This window comes from Lepidochelys kempii, chromosome 1 (genome assembly GCF_965140285.1).
Source record: "Lepidochelys kempii isolate rLepKem1 chromosome 1, rLepKem1.hap1, whole genome shotgun sequence".
Classification (NCBI taxonomy): Eukaryota; Metazoa; Chordata; order Testudines; family Cheloniidae; genus Lepidochelys; species Lepidochelys kempii.
The window spans coordinates 151,329,422-151,353,574 of NC_136380.1; the positions used below are offsets into that span (position 1 = coordinate 151,329,422).

The 24,153-nt window shown below is 40.4% G+C and overlaps 1 protein-coding gene across 1 annotated transcript in view; it reads right to left on the reverse strand.

Annotated features, from left to right (window-relative positions):
• Positions 1 to 24,153, reverse strand: part of CFAP47 (cilia and flagella associated protein 47) — a 643,435-nt gene that overhangs the window by 53,683 nt on the left and 565,599 nt on the right. Inside the window, exons 58-60 of the mRNA XM_073358068.2 lie at positions 18,833 to 18,992; positions 17,764 to 17,858; positions 13,884 to 14,045 (exon numbers count right to left, since the gene is read on the reverse strand). Coding sequence (XP_073214169.2) covers positions 13,884 to 14,045; positions 17,764 to 17,858; positions 18,833 to 18,992 — 417 coding nt within the window. The remainder of the gene's footprint in view (positions 1 to 13,883; positions 14,046 to 17,763; positions 17,859 to 18,832; positions 18,993 to 24,153) is intronic.

The window sequence follows — 24,153 nt, forward strand, 5'->3', positions numbered from 1 at the left end:
GAGAAATTACAAAAGGATTGTGTCAAGCTTTTGGCATTAAGCAAAGACTGCAAATAGCTGACATCCTCAAAGTTCAGGGCAAGCGTAAAGAACTAATAGAACAATAAAAACTGCCCTGAGGAATGTAGTAAATCAACAGGGTAAAGACTGGAATCAGAAACTACCTCTAATATTAATGACTATCAGGGGAACGGTAGCATCACATGGCGTAACTCTGTTTAAAGCCATGACAGGGAGAGATAGGAAAAATGCAGAGAGGAGTGTTGAATGAGATATGGGATGAGAAAGATTGGTATTTACCTTCCGTTCCCTCTACCTGGCCAGAGCAAGATTTAGAGGAGTTCCTGGAAAGTTTACCTGTTCTGGAACCGACTAGTCAGAGTTCGAGGGTGGACCAATCATCCCAAATGGAAGCTGTAGTTTACCAAATGGAAGAACAACCCCTTCAAGTCATAACTCCCTTATGGGGGGATCAATGTGGAAGACTAGTAGGTACAATTAACATAAATGGGGGGAAAATATGTCAATCAGGTTATCTAGACACGGGATCTCCATATTCTGTGTTAAACAGCATATATAAACCCTCAGATTTTTTTTACCCTATATCTCCTCAGATATAGCTGAAGTACGAGGAGTATTAGGGATAAAAAGTGAGATTCCTGTAACAATCCCATTGACAGTTAACATAGGGAATAAGGAAATATGTAATGTACATACTCAGAGTATGAGTAAAGTAGTGACTTGTCTTTATTTTATTTTTATTTTGATAGAGAAAGAAAAGGGAAAAGTAGAATAGATAAATAAAATGGCAGCTTGGTTTGAGGAAATTCCAAATATGGAGGAGGAGGAAATGGGAGATTTAATGGATGATGAAGAATTAAGAGATTTATTAAATATAGATATGCTAATAGATGAACTTATAAGACTAAATGCAGTAAAGGATGAAAGAGATACGGATGAAGAAAGTGGGATTAAAGAAGAAGAGGAGGGAACTCGCCCACTAATTGTGTCCCAGATATATTTAGCTCAGTATATGAGACTGATGGTTCCAATCCAAATTATTGCAGCAGAAATTGAAACAGTCTGCTATATTGATACTGGATCATTGATGCAGTAGATGGGGATATTATGCAATATATGTCATGAGACATGTATATGCTTATGGGACTATCTAGAGAACAGATATCTATTTCCTTAAGTGTTCCTCTATCCATCAACATAGGTATAAGATTAATAGATAACATGATAATTCGGTTTAGCAAATATGGGAGTCGGTAGTAGAGGACTCATTATTATAGATATTGTGAAAAGATTGAATTATAGGATGGATATAAAAGCAAAGGTACTGTGGAATGCTGAATACAACAATAAGAAGCAAGAGAAATGAAGTATACGATACAGAAGGTTTAATTAGGTAGTCCCTAAAGCAAGTAATGGTAGATTTAGATCCTATGGATGTTTTGAGGCAAAACCCACTAAAGGTCTAATATACTTTTTACATTGTGGAAGGATGGAAGAAATTGATGGAAAAACTTTTAATAAAAGTTCCTACTGATAGAAAGAAAAGAAGTTTGATGGATACTGTACTAGGAGGAACAGGGAATACTGAACAGTGTAGATGAAGAGGTATTGGCTAATGAGTTAAATTCAGTAGGACAACATTTGGAATCTGTGACTAAACTCTAAATAACCTCTTTAAAAGACATAAGTGCTAGCCATCACCGTAGCAACTTTTAAAAAAAACTTTTAATAAAAGTTCCTACTGACAGAAAGAAAAGAAGTTTGATGGATACAGTACTAGGAGCAACAGGTATCGGGCTTGGAATACTGAACAGTATAGATAACGAGGTATTGGCTAATAAGTTAAATTCAGTAGGACAACATTTGGAAGCTGTGTCTAAACTCTAAATAACCTCTTTAAAAGATATAAGTGCTAGCCATCACCGTAGCAACTTTACTTTTGGGTTGGGAAAAGTTACAAAGAGCCGATCATTTCGCCATCTTAAATACAGGAGAGGTGTTGCAAAGCAATGTATCGCTACCAACAGCATGTATACAAGCACAGACTTGGATTTATGATGTGGTGAAAGATATATGAGATGGAATGAGTGAAATTTTGCCTCTAGAAATAAGAAGCATAATGTGGAAATATGCCACTCAGTCTGAAAAAAGACTCTATTCTTGGTGGAAAATGGTAAACTTCACATACAATCCTCAATTGAACCAAGCTACTACATATATAATTATAATCCTAATGCCAAAACTGAATGGATATCTCCTATTATAGCACTTGGGTTAAATGTTAACCCTAGTGTGATGCAACCAATAGAACACAAACTCTGGGTAATAAAACAGAATCAGACATGGAAAACTGTGGAACTTGAGGCTTGTATAGAAGAATGTGGAATTGGATATATTTGTAATAATGGTGCAATTCAACCGTATGATATATATTTAAATGAAGAAAGAGGAAAATGCCATTATCAGTAAGATCCTTTTCCATTTAATGGATCCATTGTTGTATATGTTGGAAGAAAATGTGTATGTATTAGAAGTTGGTGTATGCTGTTTAAAGCAAATCACATATACTATGTAACTAATAACCCTTATAAAAACAAATGCTTGTGCAATATTACTTCGGTGATTGATTGCGTTTTCAAGTGTACACTACCCAAAATTGAGAATGAAGAAATTAAAGATCAATACCATATATATAAAAGAATTAACCCAATACCTTTAGGATTAAACATAAATTTAGTTAAGCAATTGAGTGATCATCCTGAATTACAAAGACAATTACAAAAGGCTCAGAAAAATGCACAAAGGCTTATGATTACTGTGCACCATTCTACTAAGAAAATTGAACTAGTAATAGAATGTATAAAAAGTGATACCAAACATAGATGGTGGGAAGTGTTTTAGGGATGGTCACCCATAGCAACAGGATTCTTTAATGTAATTTTGCATCCGAGTGGTAGTCTTGATGTTTCAAATTGTAATGGCAATTATGTTTATTATTTTGGTGTACTGAATCAAAAGAAAAACAAAACTACTATGGTACACAGGCAAGTGTGACCAAGGTGGGAATCAAGAGTGGTGAGGAATTGTGCCAGTATGAGGACATGTCTGCTCAGTCTCACAACTATGAGAGCCTTGAACCAACAATGGACAAGACCACACACTCATTGAACTCACAAAACAACTAAATGCTGGATAGATAAATGAATTTATCATACTAGTAGTGAGGGGAATTGATACAAAAGGTTTTTTTAAACTGTTCTAATCCTATGTCATAACTAGCAACACCAAGGACAGAGCCTTATGACTGCATCTACCTACAAAGAAAAGCCTTGAGATGGGTTTTAAATTGCCATAAAATTCACTTCCTTCGAACAGCTTAACAAAAATGGTGGCAGTATCATGATACTACCATTAGCATAATTTAGTAGTTAGTTTTAGGCTAGATCAGTGATGAGCTGCCAAAATCTTAACAACTGGTTCCCTCCTCACCCCACGAGGGAGTCGTAGTCCGCGCCCGCACCTGCCCCCTAGGACTCCTGCCCCATCCAACCTCCTACGTTCCTTGACGCGCCCCCACCCCCGGGACCCTTGCCCCATCCACCCTCCTCCCCTGTCCTCTGCCTCCGGAACCGGGCAGAATGGTCTCATGGGCCACCGTAGTGGGTGCCCACCGCGCCCTGCCCCTAAGAGCCAGAGGAACCTGCCGGGGGGTGAGGTGGGGAGTCCCGGCGGTGCTTACCTGGGGCGGCTCCCGGAAAGCATCCGGCAGGTCCCTCTGGCTCCTGGAGGTGGGGTAGCAAAGCTACGGGTGGAGCAGGGGGAGCGGATGCTCCCTCCACTGATCACATCAAAAGTGGTGCCTTAGGCGCTAACTCTGTGGGTGCTCCAGGGCTGGAGCACCCACGGTGAAAATTTGGTGGGTGCAGAGCACCATGGGCAGCTCACCACCCCACGCCTGGCCCCAGCTCACCTCCTCTCCACCTCCGCCTCCTCCCCTGCATGCGCTGCCCCGCTCTGCTTCTCCGCTCCCCCCACAGCATCCCATGAATCAGCTGTTCGCGTGGGAAGCCAGGGGAAGGGCTGAGAAGCAAGCGACAGCTTCGCGCTTAGGCCCAGGGAGGCGGAGGTGAGCTGGGGTGGAGAGCGGTTCCCCTGTGCGCCCCCCGGTTACCTGCTGCAGCGCGGACGGCCCTCCTTGCACCCCCCCCACCCCAGCTTCCCTCTGCTCCGCCTCCGCCTCCCTGGGCCTGAGCGCGAAGCTGCCGCTTGCATCTCAGCCCTCCCAGGCTTCCCGTACGAACAGCTGATTCGCGGGAAGCCGGGGGAGGGAGCGGAGAAGCAGAGTGGGACGGAGCTTAACTCAGGGGCAGAAGCAGAGTGGAGGTGAGCTGGGGTGGGTGGTCTGCACCCACCAAATTTTCCCCATGGGTGCTCCAGCCCCAGAGCACCCACAGAGTCAGCACCTAAGGCGACACTTTTGGCCGGTTCCAGTGAATCGGTATGAACTGGCTCCAGCTCACCACTGGGCTAGATGCTTTAGATAAATTATAAATAATGATAGTTTGGACCTATAAATACAAAATGGTGGACACACTGATTTTCTATTAGAAATTCTCAAAATGGAGGACACAGACTAAATCGACCAATAACAAGTAAGAAACAAAGGTCAAACAAAGTTCAGAAAACGTGACTCAGCTCACTCCAAAACACCTGCAGGGGAGGGGTCAGGAGGAGGATTAGCTAGGATGTCAGGGCAGAGCTGATTGGCTGAATAGTTGCCACCCACGCAGGGAGCACTCAGCTTGAAAGGTCAACCAATCAGAGAAGACCAGAAACAGAATATAAGGCTGGCCAGACAGAGGCTTGGTATGTGTGTCTGTTTTATATAGCGAGAGGAAGGAGAAGAACAGTAAGTGAAGATGGAGAACAGCAGAGAAGGCAACCAGGCAGCAATGATAGAAGGGAAAGATCAGAGCAGAAGGACCTGAGATGAAACAGAGGAATTGGTGAAGGAGTGCAAGTCTTGTCTGTTTTAAAGGACTGTTTGTGTGTCTGTCTGTAAAGCTGGATGTCTGCTTCTGAGTATGATCTAACCCACCCTATCCTGTGAGTGCCCCGCTACCTCTCACAGAATGGTAATTTTTAATTGCTTTCAGTGTTTCTTTAATGCTATATTATAGTGCTGTTTTATACATCTGCACTGGGTATTTGTATATTACATTGTAATAAGTCTAATGTTATTATATAGGAGGCCTTATGCATATGTATGAAAAGTGTGTACTAATACTGCAACACTGTATTTGTCTTATAGTCTGTGTAGTTTTGTGTCAATTGAATGTATAATCTCGAAGTATAATGTAATTGTGCTTTACTGCCTGTTATATACTGTACTGCTTTCCTTCTTGCTTTACTGAATATACAGTAATCACCTAATTTTCTCTCAATAAATAAGACTTTGTTTTTGAAGAACTACTACTTGTATGACAATCCTTTGAGCGGAGCGCTGTATCCGTGTCCTTTCAAGGTTTAGCAGGATTAGCCTGCTCTGGAGACTCCTTTGCGGGTCGGAGTCAAACCTGCTGGTAATACCCTGGCAATTCCTTTAGAATGGGTCACCAACTTTCTGCCCAAATGGGCAGAATAAATTAACAATCAATTTATAATTATAGGAGACCAGTATTGGAGTGCCTTGGGGCCACATTTTGGGGTAACACTGACATATTTTTTTTTTACTCCCCAATGTAACTGTGTCTTGTATACCATGAAAAGACCAACAAGATGATTGGTTAGAATATACAGTCTTAGTAAATGGTTTCAGAGTAACAGCCGTGTTAGTCTGTATTCGCAAAAAGAAAAGGAGGACTTGTGGCACCCTAGAGACTAACCAATTTATTTGAGCATAAGCTTTCGTGAGCTACAGCTCCTCACTTCATCGAATGCATACTGTGGAAAGTACAAAAGATCTTTTTATACACACAAACCATGAAAAAACCTACCACTACAAAAGGTTTTCTCTCCTCTCCCCCCCCCCACCCCACTCTCCTGCTGGTAATAGCTTATCTAAAGTGATCACTCTCCTTACAATGTGTATGATAATCAAGTTGGGCCATTTCCAGCACAAGAGATCCAGTTCCTGGACACTACAGTGCTAATAAACAATGGTCACATAAACACCACCCTATACTGGAAACCTACTGACCGCTATTCCTACCTATATGCCTCCAGTTTTCACCCTGACCACACCACACGATCCATTGTCTACAGCTAAGCTCTGCGATACAACCGCATTTGCTCCAACCCCTCAAACAGAGACAAACACTTACAAGATCTCTATCAAGCATTCTTACAACTACAATACCCACCTGCGGAAGTGAAGAAACAGATTGATAGAACCAGAATAGTTCCCAGAAATCACCTTCTACAGGACAGGCCTAACAAAGAAAATAACAGAACGCCACTAGCTGTCATCTTCAGCCCCCAGCTAAAACCCCTCCAACGCATTATTAAGGATCTACAACCTATCCTGAAGGATGACCCAACACTCTCACAAATCTTGGGAGACAGGCCAGTCCTTGCCTACAGACAGCCCCCCAACCTGAAGCAAATACTCACCTGCAACCACATACCACACAACAGAACCACTAACCCAGGAACCTATCCTTGCAACAAAGCCCGTTGCCAACTGTGCCCACATATCTATTCAGGGGACACCATCACAGAGCCTAATCACATCGGCCATACTATCAGAGGCTCGTTCACCTGCACATCCACCAATGTGATATGTGCCAGCAATGCCTCTCTGCCGTGTACATTGGTCAAACTGGACAGTCTCTACGTAAAAGAATAAATGGACACAAATCAGATGTCAAGAATTATAACACTCATAAACCAGTCGGAGAACACTTCAATCTCTCTGGTCACGCGATTACAGACATGAAAGTTGCAATATTACAACAGAAAAACTTCAAAACCAGACTCCAGCGAGAAACTGTTGAATTGGAATTCATTTGCAAATTGGATACAATTAACTTAGGCTTGAATAGAGACTGGGAGTGGTTAAGTCATTATGCAAGGTAACCTATTTCCCCTTGTTTTTTCCTCCCCCCTCCTCCCCCCCAGAAGTTCTTGTTAAACCCTGGATTTGTGCTGGAGATGGCCCACCTTGATCATCATACACATTGTAAGGAGAGTGATCACTTTAGATAAGCTATTACCAACAGGAGAGTGGGTTTGTGGGGGGGGGAGGGGGAGAAAACCTGGATTTGTGCTGGAAATGGCCCAACTTGATTATCATACACATTGTAAGGAGAGTGATCACTTTACATAAGCTATTACCAGCAGGAGAGTGGGGTGGGGGGAGAGAAAACCTTTTGTAGTGGTAAACACCCATTTTTTTCATGGTTTGTGTGTATAAAAAGATCTTTTGTACTTTCCACAGTATGCATTCGATGAAGTGAGGAGCTGTAGCTCACGAAAGCTTATGCTCAAATAAATTGGTTAGTCTCTAAGGTGCCACAAGTACTCCTACTCTTAGTGAAGTAATTTTATTTTTTAATGGTGTGTGTTTGTGGGTGGGGATCTTCATGATCCCACCAGTCTCCTGTGTGAGAAGCAAAGGACCCAGTTGTTTTTGGTAGAGTCAGTGCATAGTTGCCAACATGTAAGTTCTTTGGGGCAAGGACTGTCCTTTACTCTATGTTTTAGAGTGCCCAGCACATGTGGGACCCTAATGCTCATTTGTACCTGTACTTTATTACTATTTTTATTGATGGCATTGGCAATTGTCTAAACTGGTGGACTGATTACTATCATGCTCCCTCAGTCACTGGAGCATCCTAGTGAATTTTAGTATTTAGTTCTTTTCAAACATTAACTAGTTGCCATAATACCTCTTTATAAAATGTAAGTACCTTTATGCCTGTTTTATAAACAGAAAAACACAGAGTAAGTGCCTTGATGAAGGCCACAGAGTGAGTCAGCGATATAACCTGGATTAAGACGACCAGAAAAATCATATTTAATTAACTAGATGCTATTAGTGTCTCTCCATTTACCCAGAGGTCACCTGGTTGCTCAGCAAAGTAGGCAGCTCTGATGCAGTGAAGACGGGACCTTCTTATCTGTGCCATCAGCAGCAATCTGAACAGCACTGCTCCCCATGGCTATAGAAGTCACTGGGGGTCCTTCCCAAAAGTGAGGGGCGTGTGGCCCTGGTTTGCAAGAGACACAAAGGCCAGTTCTTGGCAGTTATAGGGGGAGTTATGAATAACCCATGATGTTTAGCAAAGTCAGTTACAAACTTGCAACCCCCATGACAAGTTATCCTATAATTCCAAGACTGTGTTTGCAAGCAGAGGGAGGCACAAGACGTTTTCCAGGCAACTAGGGCATTCCCACTTGCTGCTACATTGGACTCTGATTTTGCCTGCATTCTGTACCCTGCACCCAACTCTGTTCCTTTTTCCTGCTCCACTCCTAGCTTCTTCCTCAATCTTGCCTATGCTCCTGATTCCCCCTGTACTCCTGCTCTGTGCCTCACGTCCAACCATCAGTTACTAGCGCTGGCTATAAACCCTGGCTCTGACTTCTGACTGACTCTGTCTTGACCCTCAGCTCTGGTATTTCATAGAATCATAGAATATCAGGGTTGGAAGGGACTCAGGAGGTCATCTAGTCCAACCCCCTGCTCAACGCAGGACCGATCCCCAATGAAATCATCCCAGCCAGGGCTTTGTCAAGCCTGACCTTAAAAACTTCTAAAGAAGGAGATTCCACCACCTCCCGAGGTAACGCATTCCAGTGTTTCATCACCCTCATAGTGAAAAAGTTTTTCCTGATATCCAACCTAAATCTGCCCCACTGCAACTTGAGACCATTACTCCTTGTCCTGTCCTCTTCTACCACTGAGAATAGTCTAGATCCATCCTCTTTGGAACCCCCTTTCAGGTAGTTGAAAGCAGCTATCAAATCCCCCCTCATTCTTCTCTTCTGTAGACTAAACAATCCCAGTTCCCTCAGCCTCTCCTCATAAGTCATGTGTTCCAGTCCCCTAATCATTTTTGTTGCCCTCCGCTGGACTCTCTCCAATTTTTCCACATCCTTCTTGTAGTGTGGGGCTCAAAACTGGACACAGTACTCCAGATGAGGCCTCACCAATCTCGAATAGAGGGAAACAATCACGTCCCTCGATCTGATGGCAATGCCCCTACTTATACATCCCAAAATGCCATTGGCCTTCTTGGCAACAAGGGCACACTGTTGACTCATATCTAGCTTCTCATCCACTGTAACCCCTAGGTCCTTTTCTGCAGAACTGCTGCCTAGCCATTCAGTCCCTAGTCTGTAGCGGTGCATGGGATTCTTCCGTCCTAAGTGCAGAACCCTGCACTTGTCCTTGTTGAACCTCATCAGATTTCTTTTGGCCCAATCCTCCAATTTGTCTAGGTCCCCCTGTATCCTATCCCTACCCTCCAGCGTATCTACCACTCCTCCCAGTTTAGTGTCATCTGCAAACTTGCTGAGGGTGCAATCCACACCATCCTCCAGATCATTTATGAAGATATTGAACAAAACCGGCCCCGAGACCTACCCCTGGGGCACTCCGCTTGATACTGGCTGCCAACTAAACATGGAGCCATTTTTGAGAGTAACAGCCGTGTTAGTCTGTATTCGCAAAAAGAAAAGGAGTACTTGTGGCACCTTAGAGACAATGGAGCCATTGATCACTACCCGACTATGGCTCAACCCCGACTTATTTCCCCAAGCTGGACACCTGCTGTACCCACTAGACCTGACTCCTGCTCTGACCACTAGGCAAGACCACCTAAGGCTGGGTCCCTAACAATACCTAGTGGAGAAGAGTGTGTTTCACAGAAAATAATATCCAAAGTTGACAGACTTAGTAGAAAGGTCAAGGACCGATCACTATAAAACTTGCACTGATGTTGTTTGTGCTCTCCCACCCCACCACCCCCGAAGATTAACAAGAGTCTGCAACTCCTTCCAGTACTGTCAGTCCAAGATCTATCAGCTGCAGCAAATTTATTTTTGGGGGGCAGAAAATGAGGAGCACAACAACTAAGCAAAAATAGTGTTGATTTAATTTTATAATTGTCATGAAGACAATTATGAAGCACCCAGGAAAAATGAAAGGCCATGCCAAATTACAACCTATATTTCTGATTTGTTCCCAGATCCTGCACCTCAATTAAAATAATGTGAACTGAAACATCTTTGTGGGTATTTGGGTGCCAATGACCACACCAAGCACACTGCTTTGCTTCAAAGTTCCCACATATGATATTCCACAATCCATGACTTCCTAAATTGGAGCAGGGTTAGCTAAGATGATACTCCTAAGGAACTTTAGAAGATCTTATAGTATAGGATACTTAGCTTCAGTAGCAGGTTTTTGTTTTTTTTAGTATAACACAATATTATGGGAAGTCTATATACTGTAGGAGTTAGGCTGTTAACACCACATCAGATCACTGATCTGTCATGGGTGTCTCATTCATTGCAACAATTACACTATCTTAACATTCATTGCATAGGCAAAAACATTGAAGAGAAGTAGCTACTGGGCACATACCATCTCTGCTTTTCAGAATTAAACTATTTTGATGATTACTTATTAAAATAACAAAGCACATTATAAAACAATCCCCATAAAGGACTAAGAGCTCGGCTTTTAAAGGCATCTATAATTCTTTAAAAATCTGGCCCTAAGGGCCTATACAGTAGTGGTTCCTTAAAATAAGCTGTATTTTATTTACAGTGGATTTAAAAACATCTGACAACACCAACTATCTGTATTTTAGTTGTCAATATATTCAACAAGGCTTATCAGACTGAAATCCTATATCTGATACTGTACTGTAAATAGTAACCTTTTAACTGTAGGATCATTATGGCATTGAATCTGTGGGACTTTTAAATGCTGTGTAATGTCATTACAACTATATAGTGTTAAGATATCCCCTCTTTTTAAAATGAATTAAAATAATTTTCTATTTAAATCAAAATCATGCTGAATGGGCTAGACTGATAATTCTTTGAAGGTCTGTGAGCTGCTTGAAATTTTCACATCTCAAGGGTTTATTCTTGTTCAAATTATTTAAATACTGAAACACAGTAGTAGCTGTTCAAATCTGCTCTGCCTGTAATTATCATCATCTATCTTTGGATATAAAAATTGCTTACTACACATCACATACATACTCTGATGGATCACTGTTTCAGAAGGGAAAATAATGAAAAACAGCTTGCCAAGCTGTTATCTTACAGCTTTACATTTTTATTTATGCTATTACTGGTAGTCTGCAGAACATATAATAGTACTATTAAATTTGATTCCTCGACAGGTATCAAATTCATCTAGGAATAATGACATTATAATGTCATTGACAGCATTCTGGAAACTGCCAGAGCCATAAATGATCTTCGTACCTTTGTTGCCAGAGCATTTCATCACCATACTCCTTGTCTGAAAAGATGTAATGTCCCAAATCAATGTCTTGCAATACATGCAGAAGCTAGTGTTAAATATGAAATATTATTGCCATGCAAAAAACATGCACATCAGGCATCTGCTAGTGTTTCAGAATGTTGTCTCTTATTTGCTGAAGTCACATTATTCATTTCAATTTAAATGCCATAGTATTGGGGAATTAGATATAGTAATGTTTAAAATGACTACAGTTCATATATGATACAATTATAAAGACTACGGCCATGTTATTCTATTTTTAAGAAATATACCTTTATACTTTGATATACAACAGCTCTTTCAGGGCCAAATAAGGTCATGTGATAATATTTACAACTAAAAAGAGACAAGATTATATGCTGGGAATTACAGAGCATATTTTTCTAGACTTAATTCTATTGTTTTGTAAAATGTGAATACAAGGAAGCTAATCTGCAGAGCCTACTGTCCACACAGTGTTGATTATCCTGAATTGTGCAGTACTAGATTAAGTTTCTGTTATTCACCCTCCACTCCCCTCCTGGTTTCATAGACACTACACAAAAGACAGACTATTAAAAAGTCTGGAGTCAGTGACCTCAGATATTCAGTTCTGCTGTCCAATATTCGCACAATAAACCAACCCAGAAAGAAGAAATTAGACAAGTTTAGGGCAAACTCTTGCAGATTTCAGAATGAATTGTAATAAAGTTACCTAGCACAGGACTTTCTGCAAAACAGTGTTAATGTACAACAGAAAAATTCACAGGACAAGGTCTGGGCCTGGCTCAAGTGGTACAAATCAACCACAAAACTAACTTAACTGGCCCTTAGAGTGGATCCTGGGGTGGTGTAAAACTGCAATGGCAACTCTCACACTGCCACCCATCTTGGCTTCCCCAGTGCAGGGGCTGTGGAGGGCAGGGTTTTGTGTGTGGGGTGGGTGGCGGTTGGGTTGTCCCTCCTCCCAGTGTAAAGGTAGATTAAAGCCACTTTACAACCTGAGCAGACCTTGTTTACTTATTCATAGAACATTTTTAGGATGAATTTTTCATAAAAGGCCTCTATAATTTTGTATCCACAATCGAGTCTAGATGCAATTTTCAGGGCACACTCATTTGTGGATTCAAAGATAACACCTCCTGATTTGTGGTGCTACATGCTTTTACATCTGTAACGTTGGGGAGATGTCTAAATTCTAACATTTGCATCTTCAACTGATTGCAAGTATAACACTGTCGGTGCAAACTCAGAAGTCAGATTGAGCTCCCATAGAAAATTCAGCTCCTTAAGATCAAATTCTGATCCCACACTCTCACTCTAACTTTCATGGGAGTAGTGTGAGTTTATCTAAAAGCAGAATTTCTGTCTGATGTGTAAGGGATATACTACTATTGTAAAAAGATAAAGAACTGGGTAAAAACATACAATTTCATCCACTGTGACTACAATTTGGGAATTGCTAAAGGTGATATTTGAAGAGCTGAGCATCAACGCAGTGGGTCAAATTCAGCCCTGGCACAAGCAAGCACAACTCCCATTTATTTCAGTTGAAATTGCATCCACTTGTAGAGAGGTTGGATTTGGCCCTGTTTGTCAGGCTATTCACACAGAGCTTAAGGATTTAGGAAATATTGTTAAGTGTAAGGGAAATTTGCTCTGTCGCAGGGTCTCACTAGGTGCAGAAAACAAGTACTGTAGCCTGTGCAGACTCTCTCTCTCTCTCTCTCTCTCTGTCTCTCCAGGTACTTACAACATCCTCCCCGCCCCTTCTCTCTCTGAAATTGTTACTATGAGAGGAGTACAAAAAGATCCCAGAGGAAAATAACTTATATCATATCCTGGGCTGATGAAACAAGTGAGCAGCAGTGATCTTTTGTTTAACTTTACTGCCCCTACTCAGCTCACATTATTGCAGGTAACAGGCCCAGTGGTGGGGAATGTGGCATATAAACAGGACAACCCACTCACAGATGTCTCCCTTCATACCCAGCATATATGCATTTACTACTCATCTCAGGGTTTATGCAAGCCACACCTTTTTAATCAGGTAATGCTGTACTGCACATGCTCATGAATACAAACACAGCCTAAGTTAGGTAATTATTCACTGGATAGTAAATGGGAAGCCAGCCTCAGACCTGAGACTGGTGATTGGTGCAAAAAGAATAAGCATCTCCGCCTGGTTTACAAGTCCACCAATACGCACCCCCAGACATATGCTTACTGTTATATGCCTATTGGGGTATTTGTTAGGTCCAGTATGTAGTAGGGATTTTCTCGCTTTTGGAAGCAAGTCCCCATCTCTTTTCAAAGACAGGACCAGGCTCTAGATAGTGTATTATTTGCAGGGTGCACTATAACTTGAAGTATCTGCTGTACTGTGCTTTCTTACCAGCAGTAACCTGAACTTCATCCTGGACACTGGGTGTCTTAGTTTTAGTGGTGATCGCAACATTTCTTTCTACTGGCATAGCAGTTGTTCCAGAAACCACACCAGTTAACAGAACTTCCACTCGCTCCTCCACTCTGTTTCTGGCTTGACAGCATACAACAGCTACAGGAAAGAAGGGATCGATTTTTGTAAAATGTTACTTTCCTGAAAAATTAGTTTTTTGATTTTAACAAAATAACTAAAAATATAAGGGTGGGATATCTTTAGAAAGATGCTAATACCAGGTATTCAATTACCCCAATTGGGACTGAAATCGTGAAGAAGAGCCAGTCTTACTGTTCCCTTCATATTCTGTCTGATAAAAACGCATGGTAAGATGTTGCTCAATTTATTGAAAAAACATTCTGGACTAAGTAATTAATTTCCACAGCTGCTTCTCAAATAACACTTGAAAAGAAATCTCTGCAATTTTTTTGCAATTATGAAATTTAGAAATTTAATTTAAATTCATTTGAAAATAAAACGGTACAGTATCCTTTAAAATATTTTAATTGGAAGTAAAAATAGGTGCTGCAGAAAAAAAGAAATTCAAAAGAAAGTTAATAGTTGTGGAAACTGAAAATGAATTTTTTTATATCTTAATTTAAGATAACATGCTGTTGCTCAGAGTTGAAGTTTTAGAAAACATTTAAAACAGTTTTAAAGAAACATACTAAGATTTAAAATTTTGCAACTTTAGTTTCCCTTAAATATCTGAAGTAAAGGAATTTTAATATTCAATATGACTTCCTTGAATTCTGTAAATTATTATAATCCTCCCCTGAAAAATGTTTCAATTTTCAATACAAGGGTGTTTTATCCAGTGTATTATAGTCTGTAAAACCTTCTTGAATATAATTCTCTCAACACCATGAAAGATTAGTAAATTAGATCTAGAAATTGAAGGGCAGTATTATGTTCCCAGATAAAATGATTCAGAAATTTCCAGATGTCTCAAAATCCACACAGACTGGGACAAAGAGCTGATTATCTGTTTCTCAATTTTAAAATATCAATGTTCTTTCCTTCAAAATTATGCCCAAGTGAATATCAAAAGAATTATTTATTCTGTGATTATGAAAAAGGTAAAGATTTTTTTTATCCACACAGATGATTAGCAGTGACTTATATAGTCACAGATTTTTAGGTTAGAAGGAACAATTATGATCATCTAGTTTAACTTCCAGCATAATACAGTCCATAGAATTTTACCTAGTAATGCCTGCACCAAGACCATAACTTCTGTTTGGGCTACAGTGTATCTTTTAGAAAGACATCCAAACTGGATTTAAAGTCTTCAAGTGATGGAGAATCCACCACATCCCTTGATAAGTTATTTCAATGGCTAATTACCTTCACTGTTTAAAATGTAGACCTTAATTCTAGCCTGAATTTACCTAGCTTCAGCTTCCAGCCATTGGATCTTGTTATTCCTTTGTTTGATAGATTAAAAATCCCTCTACTATATTCTTCCCACATAGGTACCTGTAGAGCATGATCAAGTCACCTCTTAACCTTCTCTTTGATAAGCTAAATAGACTTAGATTCCCACATTTCTCACGAAAAGGCAGGATTTCCAGAACTTATATCATTCTTGTAACTCCTTTCTGACCACTTTCCAATTTTTCAACATACAGTACTTTATGAAGTCTGGAAATCAGAATGGGGCAGTGTTCCCATAATGGTTTCATCAATACTGTAGACACAGGTAATATCACTTCCCTATTCCTACTTCGTATTTCCCTGTTTACATATTCAAGAATCACACCAGTCCTTTTTGCCACAGCATTGCACTAGAAGCTTCTGATCAGTTGGTTATTTACCAGAACTCTAAATCCTTTTCAGAGTCACTGCTTTCCAGGATACAGTCCCTGTATATGGTTCAATCACTGCTTTCGTGCCTCCAGGTGTCAGGTCACAGAGTTTCAGGGGATCTTTTACTCTAGTGCGCCCTCTAGTCAGTTGATCTGGTTCTACCATGATCTTTTCTTGGTGAATTACCCCTCTGGCCAGGGAACACTTACATTCAACCCCCTTCCAGGGTTACAAAAGTCCAACTAAAAATTCAGAGATCCCAGTGCATAATCCTGACCCTGTTGGGTTTATCCACAGCCTGTCCCCTGGACTTAGTCTCTGCACACTGCCTTTGGATAATGATTCCCCATTTACAGTTACCATTGGAGAGCTATCTATTAGCTACTTTTTAATCTAATATGTACTACATTAATTTTATACAATGCAACTTTTTATAGTCATATTGTGTGGTACTAAGTCAAACATTTTACAGAACTCTCTTGGGATGCAAAGACGGACGAGGCTCTCTCTAATCAACCAGAACCACAGTCTGAAGTTTTGACATCACAGCCTGTAGCTTGCAGGCAATTTTAATCATACTATTTCCAAAGAAAAAACAAGATAATCCTTCTATTTAGGATAACAAGTTAATGAAAAAAATGGATTTCTAGAAGATTACTTGCTATGGGCCACGATCCTACAATTGGTCAACGGCACATCTATAATGGGACGTAAGTACATATGTAAAGTGCTTAAGTGCTTTCCTGAATTGGAGCCTATATTTAGAAGGATAAAGTACAGTCCATTTATAACTCTGGATTGTGCGATGGAAAGAGAACTCACAGTATATAAATAATTGTTACTAAATTGCCATTAAAGGCTATTGATATTCAGAATAAATGAAAAGATGTTGGTGTGAAGTACACATATGTATTGTGCATAATTTACATGGCAACAGAACCAGTTGTAAATATTCTGAGTTTTCATAACAGCTTTTAGAAATTTAAAATTTAAGATGTGACAGCTTCCAATTATATACAGTAGTATGTCACTTAAGCAATTTATTAATGCTAACGTTTTTAATGTATAGTTACCATACCTAGTGAAAACAATGGCCTAAAGAAAAGAGATATTGATCTCAATACTTGCTGGTTTCACAGTACACTAAAGTTTTAAAATAAGAACAAAAGCATTCACCTTTTGTACACATAGTTTTCATGCTAATGAGAAAAGTTATAATGGTGTCACACTGGGCACAAGTGGAATATTTGATAATATTCTGCTTCCCTCCTTTAATGAATAAAGAGGAAATTAGTGAGATGAAAGCTCTAATTAATATCACATTGGCATCTGCCTGCAAGTTAAAGGTCCTTAAACAAATTAGAACAATGACAGTACAAATAATATCTATTCCTATTAAATTCAATAATTTTAATCCTCAAGACATCTCTCATTATCTTCCCATACTAACATAGGTTGTTGTTATTTGCCAAAGGGAGATTCAGTATAAAGTTGACCAGAAAATTTTCAAGAGCCTTTATCTACTCACAGGCAGTGCTTTTATGAAGGCTATTAGTGTCTAAACCAGTTCACAATGTCCATGTTATTTAACAGAATTTAAAGTAAACCAATTCTGAAGTTATACTGTGATTAAGAAATAGATGTATTTTAATTTAGTAGCGAATGATGCCCTATTTATTTCCAAAGTGAGCTAAAACAAAAATCCCATAAATATTAGTCTATATCATTTAGTGCAAATTAGTTTTCCCAGGAGTGTTATGGAAAAATTAAAATGATTTGCAGTCTTCCTTCAGAGTTTGCTTTAGGATAAGTAGCAAAATTCTTCTGTCAGATTTACTCAGTGGATGCTGATTCAATATTCTGCTCTCCACACATATTTGCAAAGGTGTTCTGCACATACAAGCTGAAATCTACCCGTGTCAGCCTTCTGTATGATGCAAGTTCCAAGTGTTAGATGTCAAAAGGCAAGCAACTGTTTTGATTTTATTACAGTTCTTATGTTTGTGGCTTTTCAGCTATTACATACCTGGTGTTGATTTATACGGTTGTGCTTCAGGGATTCCATGAATTGGGTAAATCCAGCATATTCCATTGATTTCCCCATTCTCTGACATGGTGATGCTGTTTGAAAATTCAAGTAAAATATGTAATTTTAACTTAGAATAGCTGAGAAACTGATGTTATTGATGCTAACTTAAAACTGTGGCCAAGACTAGGAACTTTGGGTGCCCAACTTGAGACACTATGAAAGCCTTATTTAGTCTAAAGGCGGAAAAAACATGGAAATAATTCTTTCAGATATGTTTGTTATTTTGTGGTCATATTTCTTGAGTTCTTTCATGGGGCTCACTCCCTTTTCTACTTAAATTATCCTGGACTCCAAAGTTCTCAATGTGCCTGATTATTTTCCATTCCCTTGCATCTTATGCAATCATTAACAGCTATGCACAGCAACTGCAAAATGGATGTAAAATGGAACCAAATCAGAATGGTAGTGTTTTACACCCACTTTGCAAAGATGTGAATTTATCACACAAGAGAATTGAGCTGTGTATTCAGGATATGAGAACACTTGGTCTGATCTGCTCTCACTTATGTCAGTGCAAATATGGAGCAAATTCACTGAATTTGATAGTTATATTAGTGGAAAATCAACAAAAATGGAATCAGAATAAAGCCAAATATATCTCTGATAATTGCTTACACAAACATATCAAAAGGATATTTACTGATTTATTATTAGTTCAAATTTGGAACTAATTCAAATTAGTTCAAAGAATAACGGAAGAATCCAACTGTTGTTCATCTAACCTACCTAAAAGCAGTGACAAGGAATTCTCTTGAGTTTCCAAATTTAAGAAAATGAAAGGCGGGTATTCAAGCTGACGGAGTGCTAGCTACCATTGCAGTTCTTTGTTTGGATATTTAAACACTTACATAGAAACATCTCACAGACTGGACAAATTTCTGCCCTTAAAAAATACACATGCAATTTCATCTGAAGGCAATAGGAGTTGTATGCATATGTCTGAGGGAGAAAGTTGACCATTGGCTGAATATGTTCAACAGTGATTTTTTCCTATCACCATAATTACCTTTTCAGTTCTTTGTTTAATTCAGCAGGATCATCATAGGGCCAGTTTTCACCATTTTCTTTCACTACATGAACAATCACCACAGCTTCATACAATTTCATCGTGTCAGGCACAAACAATACCGGGATGTCCAGTTTACCTTTTGGAGGTAGTGGGATTGCTGTAAAATAATACAACAGTTTGTCACTAAGGTGGTAAAGGCATATTTTGAAAGCTTTGAGTCATTTAGTCACTTTCTATTTATACATTTATCTTTGTCTATCCCACAGAATATTTAGTTTGGTCTTTATCATAAAGGACTATTTTCTCAATTGGAACAAAATTACTTTAACCTTTTATTGCAAGTAGTCAAATAATATATTGTTGCTCACAATGAGATGTACAAATGCATGCTTTACTTAAAACCCCAGCTCCTGGAGACAAGTGCTTACTTGAAAATCCAAGCTCTCATTTAAAAAAAAAGGTTCTAACCTTAATAGTCGTGGAGAAAAGCTTGCAAATGTGACCAGAAGGCACCTTGCAGGCTCAAAAACCTAGAGGTGAATTAAATATGCAAAATATGTATTTTAAGTCATAATTTTAAGGTGATCCCATGATCTTTTGGGGTCTGACTCATGAATTGTGAATGTTTGGATTTAATACTATCAAAAACAATCCTTTATAACTGTCACATCTACACATGGCTAAACTGTTTTTTCTGATTTGCCTTTATTTAATTATAAATATTTTGTATGAGAGGAAATAATTAGTACCTTTGGGCAGGTAACTGCAACCTCAAGTGGAACATTCAAATTCTGTAGTGGGTGCTTTAAACCACTATTTTGAATGATCTTTTGATTTCACAGAAATGTTTACCTACCAAAGTTTTATTTGAAATATATAAACTGTAAAACCTGGTATAAGTTTCCAGCTTTCCCAAAAGAAAATCTTCTAAAGAGGGTCCTCTGAGCATGACCTTCATTTTAGTAATGGTATTATTTTATCCTGGGAGATTCATGTTTAATCACTTCAGTGGTAGTACATTTCTTCATGCAGCTTGATTTTTGGTCTGTAGCAAAGCTAGTAGTTAGCAGTGAAATAAGTACTTGGAAATGAAGTAGCGATATACGTTCTCTTTCCTAGTACTCAATTAAATACTAGGTTTGAACCTCTGCTAACTCGTTTTCTGATTACTGTATTTTGTGTCAGATTTTCTGTTTTATAAAGATCAAGTCATCAAGATCTTAATTTCTGTTAAACAAGTTAAAATATAAATTTGTACAGTGCTCAGACTATTACTGCAGAAATGAATGGATATACTATTCTGGAGGGTAGCCAGATTTCACAGAGTGAAGTCAGGGACATGTGTGTGTACATGACTGCACACATATCGCCCACCTTTGCTCGCTCCTGCTGCAGCTCTGTGCATGCTGGAACCCCTGCACTATGTTGAAAGCAGACTAAGACCTGCTCTAACTTGATCAGGCTGCAATAGTCACTGCATTGTAACACAAAGCACTAAATACTACAGTGCAGGGGTGGCCAAACTTACTGACCCTCTGAGCTGCAAACGACAATCTTCAGAAGTCTGAGAGACGGGACGCGCCTGCCAGGGTTCAGGGCTTCTGTCCCTCTCCTGCTGAAGCCCTGAACCCTGGCAGGTGAGCCCCATGGGGCTGATGCCCTGAAATCCCCCTCCCTGTGGGGCAGAAGTCCTTAGCCCCACCAACCTGCCGCAGGGAAGAAGCCCCAAGCTCCCCCCCAGCCCCCGTCTGGTAGGTGGAGAATGAGGGGAAATGGGGGGCTCCATGAGCTACATTTTAACTGTAAAAGAGCCGCATGTAGCTCATGAGCCGCATTTTGGCCATCCCTGCTCAATATATGGTCAGCCCCTAAGGCACTCAAATGCTGTATGCGATACGAAGTGTTGTTTTGGTTGACATCATAGACAAAAGTCTACATTACAGAAATCGTCATCACAAATGGCACCCTAGCCAGCAGTTTCAACAGAGGCTAAATGGGCCTGGAGATTGAACTATTTTACAGTACACCAGGGTTGAAACATATTGGTAGCTGTGACCATTCTGTACCATCTTTCTGTCACTTTTCAATCGCACTTAGCGCTTTTAAAAAACAGATTTGATTTTATCTGTAATAGCTAGGCTTGGAAGGATTAGATTTTTATTGTAAATGTAGATTTCATTGTACATGCTGAAACTGAGAAAATATTTCCATTGATAACTGAAATTTGTAGATAGACAAAGTAAAAATGCTGCTTGAGAAGTTATTAGTTTGATTTAAGGATATTTATTTTGTATATTTTGACATATGATGTTGTGTTTTAAAGATTATAAAGCTTTAACTTTTGAAACTCAATATCTGCTGTCATTAAATAATTATTGTCTGATACCTCCCCCCCATTATTTTGTTCAACTGTGGAAATGTGCCCTGGGCACCCCCTGCTCCCACCGAAGGAGTTATCTGGCTGAGTGCCTAGTCAAGGTGCAGCTTGGGCCCACGCTCTCCAGTGCTGCCTGTCTCTTCCCTGGCTGGCTGGCTGGCTGCCTCTGTAAGCCCAACTGGCTCTCAACTGGCAGGTAAGGTCACATGGGAGGTTTCAAACCATGACCCCTTTAGCTCGTCACCCTGTGCTTTCGCTCCAATTGCCCAGGTCAAAGGTGGCCCTAGTCAACTCTTCCGGTTGAGATAGAGGGAGTGGAGGCTGGAGTGAATGTGCTTGATTTTGCTCCCTACTGGAGTGACTAGAAGATCTCATGAACTGGTGATGACACAGGACACAAGGGGTCCCAATCAGGCCACCGGGGGGCTCACAGGACATACGAGGAGGCATCCACTATTGATCTTACCAGGTTTATTGGGGTTGAAGTCTTCTGTCCTCTGTCCACGTCAGTGTGGGTAGTACAATGATGTCAAACATAATAAATAGGAGAACTCTGTACAGAAATCTGAGAGTCAGAAGAGTCGTCCTCAACATAATCCAAAGGGGATGGCAACTGCTCATCCTGGATATAGGAAGTCCTGAGTAAGGCGGTATAAATGAAAGATGCAGAGTCGGTGACCCAGCAAATCTCGATTCGAGTAGTTGTCCAGTACTGGTAAGTAATGGTAAGTCCAGCTCATTGGAGACAAGGAGGTCCTTCGAGAATCTCAGCTGCTGTGGTACTGTTGGTATATAAGTGGAAGATAGATAAGATCCTGTGGAGGTTGGCTTCAGTATCGATGATACGGATGCCAAACCCTTGGTGTAAAAATGTCGCAGGTCAGACTCCACTGATACCAATGCAGAGGTACTTAATGATGTATAGGTACTAGGATCTGGATCAAGATCTGGCGGTGCAGATCTCTTTGAGGAAGAATCTGTATCAGCCCTGGTACAGTGGTCCACAATTGAAGAGTGCCAAGTGCCAAGTCCTGTTTCGTAGTATGACACTTTAGATGCCCTCACCGTACTGAAGCCAATCGGAGCCTTTATGGGATTTCATCTGGAACCTGAGGTCTCTGGAGCTTTCTTGTGCGTTGATGACCCAGAGAGTTAGAATGTAAAGTTCTCTGTACTGTCAACACCAATGCAGATGCTACGTGGCCTGAGGCATTTGATGACGGAGACCATGAGGTGGACATAGCAGCAGTGCTTGTATCCCTCAAGGCTCTCAGTGACTGGGATCCTGAGGTAGATGGGGCACTAACTACTTGAAAACTTGGGTATGGGTGGTTGTCAGAACCGAGGCCAGAAGCTGATCTTAAGGCTTTCTTTGTCATCAGTAATTTAAACTTGATCTCCCTGTTTTTCTGAGATCTCATTTTGAAGGTGTAGATTTTGAAGGTGTAGACTTACTGGGGATATGATGGACTCCCAAACAGCAAAGACACCGAGCATGCCCATAACTGACCGAGATAGATTCCAGGCAGGAAAGAGTTTTTGTAAAATCCACAGATCCTAGCATACCCCAGAACAAAAGTTCAGAATAATCCCCTTAATGAAGAAAAAATGAAAGGAAAAAGGAGGGGACTGTAGTCCCAACAACTACTACCAAACTAAACTAATTAATGCTACGCTACTAAACTGAGGAGAGCAGGAGCAGCTCTACACTGTCTCAGGTCAAAGGTGGCTGACAAGGAACTGCGGGCGGTTCTCCCATGCAGACCTATATGTCCTTGGAAGGGGCACAAGGACATGTAGGGTGCATGTGTGGGCCAAACAGGCTCTGCTAACAAACATCTCCAAGCAAAGGCACAGGAGTGTAAGCACACCTGAACGGGATCACCCATATGGACTCTCCTTGAACAAGAAACCAGGATTTCTGAGCCTCAGTATTCTTCTGTGGGCAGCAAATGGCTGTGAAACCCAATGATAAATGTGTTCCTTAAGTCTTAGTGGCTTACCCAGAGATGATCACAGCCTACTACTGCTATCTGTTTCTCTTTGGCTCAAGTGGCAGAGGTCTGTGCAGTGGCTTACAAGTTCCAACCCTGCCGGTGAACCATGTGGGAACCAATGTAGTTCAACATGATAGAATTTGTTTTTTCAGATTTCATTTTTTAAAAACTTAGGAAGCTACAACAAAAAACCACTATCCTCTCATTTTGACTCATTTTCCCTCCTCTCTCTTCAGGGTTAACTGCTCAGCAAAGGGATTTGGAGAGAAGGATAAGAGTGGTAAAGCCCTGTCCCCCAGTTTCCTCTTGTTGGAAAACAGCTCTAGACACCAATTTAGCTCTCCCTGGTTTTTAAAGCCACTACTTTCCACTTCGGATTGGATCGTTAGAAAAGCAGCTAGCTAGTCAGCTGCTGCAAGCACCAAAACTACATCTCAGCATATAGTGGGGGGCGATTTCAGTACACCTCAGCATCACAGACCCCATTGCAACTGACTGCCTGTGGTCTCATTTGTCTGTACTGGTAGTTCGGGATAGCTGGAGTGCAGTGGTGCTCTGGTGATATTTCCTTCCCCTGGCTATGGCATCTAGGCTGACGGCTACAAGGATAGTATGGCATACTGTTGCTACACCAGACTATACTACCTGGAAAATCTCCAGCTAGCCAGTCAAGCTATCTTTATGGCCCCTTTGCATTGTCAGAGCAGCACTGGAGTAGCAGCTGGGCTGAAGATCTGGTCCTCTAGCTCTCTGATAAAACGACATTAATAAAGTAAGTTGTGGTTTTTTTCAAAAGCTACAAATTAGAAGAGTTTATTTTTATTTTCAGTTATTGTAATGTATGAAAAAATCTGAGAGTTTGGAGAATTATTCTGTGTCCAACTGTGTATACAGTAGCTAATTCTGCTTGTTAAAGAACACAAGTGCTTCTCAAAATAAATATT